The sequence below is a fragment of the Sinocyclocheilus grahami genome, unplaced genomic scaffold (genome assembly GCF_001515645.1).
Source record: "Sinocyclocheilus grahami isolate Dianchi unplaced genomic scaffold, SAMN03320097.WGS_v1.1 scaffold584.1, whole genome shotgun sequence".
In the NCBI taxonomy this organism is placed as follows: domain Eukaryota; kingdom Metazoa; phylum Chordata; class Actinopteri; order Cypriniformes; family Cyprinidae; genus Sinocyclocheilus; species Sinocyclocheilus grahami.
The window spans coordinates 592059-602814 of record NW_015505763.1 but is presented as its reverse complement, the minus strand read 5'-3'; the positions used below and the strand labels follow the sequence as shown (position 1 = coordinate 602814).

The window sequence follows — 10756 nt, the reverse complement described above, 5'->3', positions numbered from 1 at the left end:
ATATATATATATATATATATATATATATATATATACTGTATATATATATATATATATATATATAATTTTACTGTTTTTTTTTTGTTTGTTTTTTACAGCACTGTCCCCTCAAAATCATAAAAAATCAAGAGTTATGAAACGCAGCACTACACAAGCCAAGGCACAAGAACAAACTATCTTTATTTTTCTAATGCTACAGGCACATGCATAATCCTCTGAGTGGATTTAAATAATGATTGCCCCTTATCTGGCGTCTCACTCTAATCAGTGTGGTTCGGGCCTTGCTGTGTCATCGCTCTGCTCTTGGCGTGACATGCCAGCTGTCTATCTACATCTTCTCCTCATCTCCAAACCCATAAAACTCACTGACAGGCCCTTTGTTTGAGACACACCAGTTGCACTTTTAAATATGTGGACTGAGGTCTTATAAGAAATAAACCGTTCGTGTTTTTGTGCATGACTGCATATGCAAGGGGAAAAAATAAATAAAAAATCGTTTGTAAATTTACACTCAAACACATGATTTCCATATTTCTTAAAATAAATATTATTTGTTGCTTCTGTATCAAGACGAGAGACTCAACCAAACATGTTTTAAAGTAAACACGTTTCTCTGCACAGTTTGATTTCTGTATTTGTTTTATGTTTTATGCTTTTACGGTCTTCAAAAACCTTTTGTAGTGCTGTTTAGGAGCTTTTCTTGCTTTTGGAAACAGATGCATTTCTAAAAATACACACAAAAAAAAGCAGCATATAAAATTTCATTTTTAAAAAGAAAAATAGCAAAGCATGTATTTCTAAAGCGGTATGTTTTTTGTAATGTCTTCATGCTCTGCTGCACAATCAGCCAGTTTAAAAGAAAGCACAAGTCTTTATTTTCTAATGTGATCATTTTTATTTTTGATAGTCCTTTCTGTGATAAGGTCTCTGCTTTGGCTCACACCGTCGTCTGCTACTTTGCCTCAGGCAAGCAGTCAGAGTTTTGCATATCTGCTCATTTGTTAAACAAATCTCTCTCCTATATCTTTTTCCTTTATCCCTCCCTGTTTTCTCCCTTTCGCTCTAGCACTTTGCTTTTGTAATTTTGAAAGATGTTCTGACCTCTTGTAATTTTTTTTGTTCATATATATGATGTATTTATGTTTGTGTGTTATTGGTGTAATGTTGTGCTGATGGCATTGGTTCAGTGTGGATGTGTTACCATTGTTCATATGTGTGTGGACTGATGTACACAATAGGTCACATTTCTCTTTTTACCTGCAGGCTTTTAAAGCTTTTGGCAGCGGATCCATTTAATTTTTTTATTTTATTTGATTATTTATTTATTATTTATGATGATGGCCTGTACAAAGTATATGAAAGCACATCTCTTTATTGTTCCTCACAGTTAATTCCGAATCAACTGTCTACAAACAATCTACAAATACAAAGCAGCTGCCAAAGCTGAGTGAATTTAACATATGGTGTGTATGATTCGTTGGAATATATTAAAAGATTACAATCAAACTAGACATACTTAACTGAATTTGTTTCTCACGATCTTAAAAACCATTTGATGTAAAGATTAATGCGTAAAGGCATAAAAAAAAAATCAGTTTTGTAGACAGATATATTGTGTGCTTATGTATGAATTTCTTCACAAAATAAAAAAATAAGAGTAAAAAAAAGAGTATGTTTTTGAAATGCATAAGTTGGTTAGTGAAGGAAATTAAGCCAACAAATGTTTACTGTAGGAGCTCCTTCAAATCGGATAGTTCTGGTCCTGACTTCTGATTGGTCAATAGCTGTCACGTGAAACGCAATATCGCTTCTACACCACCGTGTTAAAAATATCACATTTTATCAGGGTTGCGAATGTAAGTTTGCTGCCTGTATCGTAATCTTTTTTGATAAATCAAAAGACAATGTATCGCAAAATAATATCAAAAAACCACGTCTTACTAGTGAGTTGTCCTCGTGGTTAAAAACATTCCGATTCATGTATTCCGATTCAAAGCGGTTACTGATTGACTCACTTGCTGAACAGCTACACTCTTAAAAATAAAGGTTCTTCACGATGCCATAGAAGAACCTTTTTGTCTAAATGGTTCCATAAAGAACCTTTAACATCTGAAGAACCTTTCTGTTTCACAAAAGGTTCTTTGTAGCGAAAGAAGGTTCTTCAGATTATAAAAAGGTAAGAAAGAGATGGTTCTTTAAAGAACCTTTGACTGAATGGTTCTTTGTAGAACCAAAAATGGTTCTTCTATGGCATCATTTGAAGAACCTATTGAAGCACCTTTATTTTTAAGAGTGTAGATGAGTGATTTCCATCTTCAAACCTTTTTTTTTTTTTTTCTCAACAGCTCTGCTTCAAACTAAGCGTAACTAGGTAAGGCACATCATTATAATTCATGACAGTTTGGTTAAAGATACACGATTACACATTTTTTGTTATACACTATACATTCAAAATTAATACATTGATATGACAAGGTTGAATTCAATTGATCAAAAATGACAGCAAAGGCATTTCTAATGTTGCAAAAGATTTATTTTTAAAAGAAAAGTGTTCTTTTGAGCTTTTAGTTCATCAAAGAATTCTGGGGAATAAAAATAAATAAATAAAGGATCATGTGACTGAAGACTGGAGTAATGGCTCCTGAAAATAAATTAAATTTTAAAGTATATTGAAAACAAACAAAAATATTTCACAGTATTACAGAATTTACTGCATTTCTGGGTCAAATACAGTAAATTCAGCCTTGGCTACAATATAACAGTCTCTTGTATTGAAAGTAGGCTTGTCTCCACACTTTTGATGAATAGTGTATGCAGGCACGTAAGGCATTAGACTGGAGCAGTAGGTACTAAAACCAGTTTAATTTTCATAATCTGAAATTGCTGTTAGTCCACTGTTGCATGAATGGTGGACAAACAGTTTTCGGATTTACAAAATCATGCAAAATCAACACAAGCAACAGAAAAAGAGGAAGTGGAACTCAGGTGTGCGCTTGCACCTTCATTTCCCCTTTCTCATTTCAAGGCTACATGTCACCCCACCCTCTTGTCTTAGTCCTAAAATCCAGTTTGCTCATTCATTGTCTGTCATCCAAATCTGACACCGATTGGCTCCCTGAGCAAGATTGTGATTTGCTGTTGGCTTTACTGTCTCGTTCCAGGATGCGGCTGTAACTGTCCTCAGTATGACTCAGACCCTGTAGCTGAGGTAACAAAAAGAATAATTTGCATGGGCACCACAGATTTGTTTACAAACTCTTACTAGAGATGCACTGTCTGTTTCCACCCCGATGTGGACACTGATTTCTGTTCCGAACTTTTATGACAGGTGAGCAGGTGTGCAGGGCGCAGATGGGGAACAGGTCAGCAGTGGAAGTGATGAGATTTCTGACCAACTTTCTTCAGCTTTTTTCCCTCAATAAGTTCCTCTTTACTGAATAACCGCACTTACCTGTCCCGACCATGTTTTTGTGATTAGGCACTACCCAGGCTTCAGCGTTCTGAGGGAACCACATGTGAGGTGTGTAATGTTTGGTTTATGATACAGTCAGGGTGTGAACTACGGGGGAGCTAGGCTCCCCTTAATAAGACATGGGCTCCCCTGAAAACGTGATTTGTGAAATTTTGGGGGGGTCTCAAAAAAAATTGACTGTGTTATTTTGACGTGCAATTTCAGTTTTGTGTAATGTGATCATTGTGGATTATTATGTGTTAAATTGCAAAAATATAATTCATTCATGCATGACGGCGATTTAAACCTAATTCACTTCAATAAACATGAGCATCAAGGTGTGGGGACGCTGCGGTGCAAATTCCACTCATGTTTAGTACATGTTAACTCAAAGATTCATAGAAAAACTATAAACGTTGGTCGATTCTGTGTTAAGGTAAGGCATGTTATTCGCAATTATGTGTTGGGGCTGGGTTGTTATAGGTCTGCGTGACTCTCGATGTCTTAGGCCTAATTGAACGGAGGAATTATGGTATTCTTCAGTAGCCTGACGACGAGTAACTGTAACCGTTGTTCATGTAAACTCAAAGACAGCCTGATGCTTTGTTTATAGACTTGTTGTTTCACCTATCAATTCGTGTCGATAAAGTATAATAGGGTAATCCTGTATAGTGATGTATCCTATATAGCGCTTGCATAAAGCAAGTAGTGCATGCACTTCTTGTAGCTGCATACACTTGTACCCCCCTTCCCCCCTGTTATTAAAAAAAAAACAAGTGGGCTCCCCCAAAGTCCACGGTATAGTTCGAACACTGGATACAGTACAGTGTGGACTGATTGGATTTTCCTAACTGTCTGTTTTGTTTGAGAGGGGCGGTGTGCACAAAGCTGTGTCAGTAGGAATTTGTTTGGCAAAGCAGCTTGAACTCCATTGATGGGCGTGACCTGAGAAGCAGACGTCAGTAAATCTCTGAGTTTTCTTAGTCAAAATGTTTGCACAACTAAGACTAAGGAGTCCCAGTTGGTCAAATTTAATCACAGGAATCATTCCATTCATAAATATAAATTTCCTTCTTTTTTTTCATTGCATTGCCTTTCTCCTCCAATGTCAGGCCCACAATGTCCGTTCATTCAGCCACATGAGGTTTACAAACCTGGCAGGCAGGAGATTTGCATGTAGAGTTCCAGGTACCTATTTGAATGAAGCTTTATCTCTAGACACACCAGAGATTTCACACAGCCTCCGGCAGTGTGCAGAACCATCGGCAAGGCCAACGGAACTGTGTATCCGGATCCTCGACAGGGCGGAGACACAAGAAGACAAACACAGCAAAGCCTTGTTTGCTGACTCTTCTCATTTTTACCGGGACTGATTTTTTTTTTGACACATTTACAGTATGTGCACCCCTCCCCTTTCTCTTCATCCCAAAACTGGATTTAAAAATCTACTGTTATGAATTATTGATCAAGGACTAATTTCCAACAGGAGTGTTTATTGTGAGACAAGAGTTTCTATAAATAACACAAGACAAAAAAGATGGATCTAAACAGTAACATACAATCTTTTGACTGCATTTAAAAAGCAATACGTTTAGAAATAAAATAAATATGTTTGGACTACTTCATGGGGCACTAACTGACATGTGGTTATGATTTAATAGTTAAAAAGGACATTTGCTGGACTTTTTGTGTGTCAGATTACAGTTTCAATGAATTACTGGATAGAATAAAGAAACATATTTTGAAGTCAATTAAAAGGTCTTAATGAAAATCATTTACTCACCTCAAGTTGTGCCAAACCTTTATGACTTTGGTTCTTCTATGGAGCACAAAAGCTGATATTTAAAAAATATCTCAATGTCATTTGAGACCCCTATAACTTTCATTATATTTCATATTATTTGTTTTATATAAAATAGTAGTTTTGTTTATATATATATTTTGAAGTGGCCTTTTTTTAATCTTTTTTTCATTTTTATTAGTTTTATATATTTCTATAAATCTTTAATTTATTTTTTATCAAATTACATAATTTATGTATTTATATAGTTTGTTTTAAGCATTCCATCTAATATTTGTTTAATTATTTTATTCCAGATTTATTCCAATTACAAACATTAATTTTAACAATACTCTTAATTTAAGTTTTATTTAACAATAACAAATTTGTTTGGAACAATATGAGGGTGAGTAAATGATGATAGAATATTAATTTTTGTGCAAACCATCCCTTTAACATGAGTCTACTTAGAGAAACACATTCCTCTGAAGCAACAGTCTTTTTTCCAACCATAGTTGGTCTTTATTTGGCGACACCATGTGCAACCTCCGTTATTTAAGGCTGTGCTGGCTCTCGTGGTGTCTGCGAAGATCTACCTTCCTCTGGAAGCCTTTGGAACAGATATCACAGCCGAACGGCTTGAATCCAGTGTGTTTGCGGCTGTGTGTGATGAGGTTGGAGCTCTGGCTGAAGGCCTTGCCACACACCTGGCATTTGTGAGGTTTCTCACCTGTAAACAAACATAACATTTCCAAAAATGTAATTTGAAACCCATTTTAATCTGTATAAAAACACTGGAGAATCTTTGCTTTAATGCCACCCAGATTTGTTCTGTTTTCCAACACAGGAGTGGCTGTCTGCTATATGCAAAGCTAACTTTCCAAGAGGCCTCAGGAAAGCAGGAAGACCAGCTATGCAAATCAAGACAGCATTTGTTTAATCTTCTTTTCTTGATTTATCTGTAGCTGTGCCGCTCATAGAAACACACCCTAGAAAGCCAACTTCAGCATCTGAAGTGAATTTATCTCTTTGGCATATTCAGTTTTAATGATTTACATGGAATGAGTGTATTGAGATAACATGTATTTCCAAATAATATGGGAAGAGATTTGGGGGAACTGTTATTGAGGTGGCATTAACCGCATGTGCTCTTTATCATTGCCACAGATCACTTTTCAACCCAGACATAACAAACATGCAGTCACCAGCAGTGTTGGGGGTAACGCATTACAAGTAACGCGAGTTAACTAGTAAAGTAACGCATTACTTTTTAATTTACAAGAGAATATCTGAGTTACTTTTTCAAATAAGTAGCGCAAGTTACTTTTTTTTTTTCAAATTATTGATTGACAGCTCTCCTGTCCCCATGTTGAGAGAAATCAAATGTTACTGTAGTTCTAAAATAAATATGAATATGCATTAATTCATCTCACTCACAAAAAAACCCCCACAGATTCAGTATTCCTCAAAATGAATAAAAAAATGCAACTCAGAATATGACGCAAACCTGCAAGAATTAAATGTTAAACAACACAAATATCCTTTATGTATTTAATGCCATTCTATTAACCAATGTCTTTGCTTCTGACCTTCGATGATCCAGTTCAACCGTACTAATAAGCACAAATTACTCTAGACAAACATTTGTGTGTCTTTTTTTATTGCTGAAGTGTGTTGAAATTTCTTCTTCTGCATTCTACTGTACGGACGTAAATTTACTTTCCCTTCAGCCTGAGGCTTATTCCTTTCACTTTTGGTGTGAAAAGGCTTTTATATTTGCCAAAAATAGAACTTTTTTATTTTAAAAACAAACAAGCAAGCCCTGTCCAGATTTAAAAAGTAACGCAATGCATTACTTTCCATAAAAAGTAACTAAATAACGTAATTAGTTACTTTTTTAATGGAGTAACGCAATATTGTAATGCATTACTTTTAAAAGTAACTTTCCCCAACACTGGCAGTCACACACCATGGCGTCTCACCGGTGTGGATGTAGGTATGTTTCTTCATGTCAGATTTCTGGTGGAATCTCTTGCCGCAGTACTGGCAGGGGTACGGCCGTGTGTCCGAGTGAATTAGCAGGTGAGTGGACAACGTAGAGGAGCGTTTGAAGGTCTTTCTGCACATCTTGCACTCAAAACTTCTTTCCTTTAAACACAAAACAACAACAAAATGAATTTCTTTGATAGTCATTATCTAAATGCCAGCAAAAGGGACTATGATGATACAGTATGATAATGCAGTAGCTAACTGGATCAGCATGGTTTGTTCTTACCTGAGAGTGGACGTTCATGTGTTGCTCTAAGCTAACAGCGTGGCCAAAGCTCTTTCTGCAGATGCTGCATCCAAAGGGACGTGTGCCACTGTGAGAACGTCTGACGTGAACCTCTAGCCCATGAGGGGTTGAAAACACCTGGAGAAGAGAACAGAAAACAGCAATGAAATTCAGATTGTAATATATAGATAGATAGATAGATATACTGTCAATGTAGAATTTTTCATTACCAAATCTAATTTTATAATTTATATTTCATTTATAAATAAATGATTATATTTATAAATAAAATAAAAATAGATTTTTTTTAAAAGAATTTTAAGAATCACATGCACGAAAAAGAATTTATTTGAAGCTGAGACAATATTTATGTTACTATTTATATATAAATAAATGATTATATTTATAAATAAAATAAAAATAGATTTTTTAAAAAGAATTTTAAGAATCACATGCACGAAAAATAATTTATTTGAAGCTGAGACAATATTTATGTTACTATTTATATAAAACTATATTCTGTTATATAATATATATTTTTCTCATCATTTTAATAAAAAAACATTTTATTTGTATTATAAATACATGTATATATATTTTTTATTTATAAATAAAATCATAAATAGATCATTTATTTGTAAACAAAAAGCTATCATTTAATTGAATTGAATTTTTTTCTAAAATAAAATAATTTTGGTAACACTTTATTTTAATGTGTCCTTGATACACATTACATACTATTATAATAACAATTAATTATGCATAGTTGCATGCAAGTAACCCTAAGCCAAACACTAATCCTAACCCTAACCATATAGTAAGTACATGTAGTTAATTAATATTACTCAGTACTTATACGTATAATTTCATTGTAACAAGGACACCTTAAAACAAAGTGTAACCTAGAATTTTTTTTAAAATAAAAGAATAAGAGAAAACGTATTCAAATAAATAAATAAATATGTTTTGGATTGATAATTAAATGTATATTTAACCTTATTACAGGTAATGCAGTGGTAGGTGTTAGACGTGGGTGAGTAGTGTGTGCTGCAATCCAGTGGTTGTGGAGGCTCAGAGCTCTGCTTCAGATGAGCTCCGTACAGGCTGCTGGCGTGCTGCAGGAGAGATGGAGAGAAGCCCATTTGCCTGAAGTCATATGTTGCAGGAACATGATCCCAGGTATAAGAGCTCTTGTAGTAGGGAGGGAACTCTGCCAGCTGAGGCTCTGTTGGAGGTAGAGCGCAAACATTACGTTTATTATTGTTATTGTGTCTAAATCTGCCCTAGAGATTGTTACATAATACTTGACAATATTTTATTAATAGAAGAACAAGATGTACACATTCAGATATTTATGCCAGTGCTCAGACACTCACCAGATAAGTAAAATTGCCGTCTGTTTGTGACAGGCAGCTCAGGTAGAGATGGTACTGTGCAGTCGGGCTCTCGCTCACACTTGATGAAGTCATACGGGTCTCTGTGGGACGGCCGAGGGACCGAATCTACCTGGGGCTGCTCTGGGGAATTACATTCCTTTGGTTCCAAAGGGACCAGTGCTGGGACTAATAAAATGACATCACAAGATTGAAAAATGCATGTGGTACAATGTTGCAGCAAATTAATTTGAATAAAATAACATAAACTTTTAGAAATGAAAGTTCCAAAATTCCAGCAATTCCACAGAACAACCATCTTTGGTTCCTCAAAGAAAATGTCAGCAGATGTTCTTTTTAGTGTGAAAACATTTAAAAAAATGTAAGAACCTTTTTCAACTATAAAGAAACTTTTGCGGAATGGAAGGGTTCCGTGGATATTAAAGGTTTTTTGTGGAACCTTAGATGCTATTAAGGAACCTTTAACTTTAAGAATGTAACGTGTCCCCCCAAACACTGAACACCAATACATTAGAAAACTAAATATTACTAAAATGTTTGTTTTGCTTCAAATGTAAGCTTGTGCTATCTGTTTTCAAAAAGAAATGCCTCTTAGTTTTATATTTCGTTTTTTAATGCAATGACATTATGATGCAAAAACATTCATATATTTTTGACTCTCGCTTAACTATCCAAATCATTTTTATGGCCACTTTATTCACTCAGGCAGCTCCTTTCTAAAAGAAAACAGATAAAGCATGTATGTTTAAATGAGACTATTTATGCAATAAAATGGAGGTGTGTACATGAAAACGTCTGACAGCATTAGACAGATCTGAGATTGTTCCTCACACTTAATTACACAATTACATTTTCTCCAAATGAACCCTATAAAGAGCCGTTTTGATCCAGTGACAATACTGCTCTCTTGTTTGAATAGGACTAGTTTGCATATTCGTAACATCCAGCCTAACTGCTCAACAGCTTACGGACTTCCACGGAATACAACCTATTGAGCTACCTTAGTAAACAGCACATAAGGCCCAAAATGCTGTCTTAAGTAAGAAGCTGTCAAGGTTTTAGACAGCCCTAGAAACAAATAACAGTCAGCCTGAGGCTGAGGCACCAAACATCAATCTGACAGGTGCTAAGCACATCCACTCAGCACTCACTGTAGACAAATCATTTATTTACCCCAACTAGAGATTCATAATGATGTAAATGAACATAAAACATACAAAACCAAAAAATATTTGAATTATATATTACTGTGGATTGTTCATCTCATGAACACCATATGTCAGACAGGTGAATTTGGAGTTCAAGTTCAATTCATTTTTAAATGCTAAGCTATTTAAAATACAATAGTTCAAACTAAAATAAAATACAAAAATAACATTTCTCACTCAACATATAACAATAACACTATTGAGCACTTTTGTATAAATTCAGTAGGCCTAATAATACAATATAATAATGGCACTTACTTGTTTTGTGTGTTGGGTCCGGGAGTTTCTGTTCACTTTGCTTGGTGTCGATGGGTCGGTGCACATTGTGAGTTTTTTTACTTTTCACCAAAAACGATCGTGGCATGATGATTCTGTAAAATGAGATTTGTTTACTGATGCTTTCATTTTCATACTTGTTATGATAACATTAAACATGTCTATCAGCTATTACAAATGTATATAATAACGAAACTTGAACATTTTCCAACTAGCCTACATAATTACAAATGACAAAAAATCCTGTATGATATTACAAATGAAAACAAACAAACTGTATGATGGTCATGTCTATATCATGTTAAAAACAACAACAACGAAACTCAAAACTCTTCTAACAATAAGATCATTTTTCTTTCATGTCTAAAAAAA

At 34.8% G+C, this 10756-nt stretch overlaps 1 protein-coding gene across 3 annotated transcripts in view; it reads right to left on the bottom strand.

Annotated features, from left to right (window-relative positions):
- Positions 1-5635: 5635 nt before the first annotated feature.
- The window catches only part of LOC107556930 (zinc finger protein Gfi-1b-like), a 6156-nt gene continuing 1035 nt past the window's right edge, over positions 5636-10756 (bottom strand). For all 3 annotated transcript variants that reach the window (XM_016240192.1, XM_016240191.1, XM_016240190.1), the window contains 6 exons: positions 10367-10479; positions 8883-9068; positions 8502-8731; positions 7507-7644; positions 7214-7379; positions 5636-5961 (listed from right to left, as the gene is read on the bottom strand). In XM_016240192.1, the coding sequence (XP_016095678.1) occupies positions 5783-5961; positions 7214-7379; positions 7507-7644; positions 8502-8731; positions 8883-9068; positions 10367-10472 (1005 nt within the window). In that variant the 5' untranslated portion in view covers positions 10473-10479 and the 3' untranslated portion in view covers positions 5636-5782. The remainder of the gene's footprint in view (positions 5962-7213; positions 7380-7506; positions 7645-8501; positions 8732-8882; positions 9069-10366; positions 10480-10756) is intronic.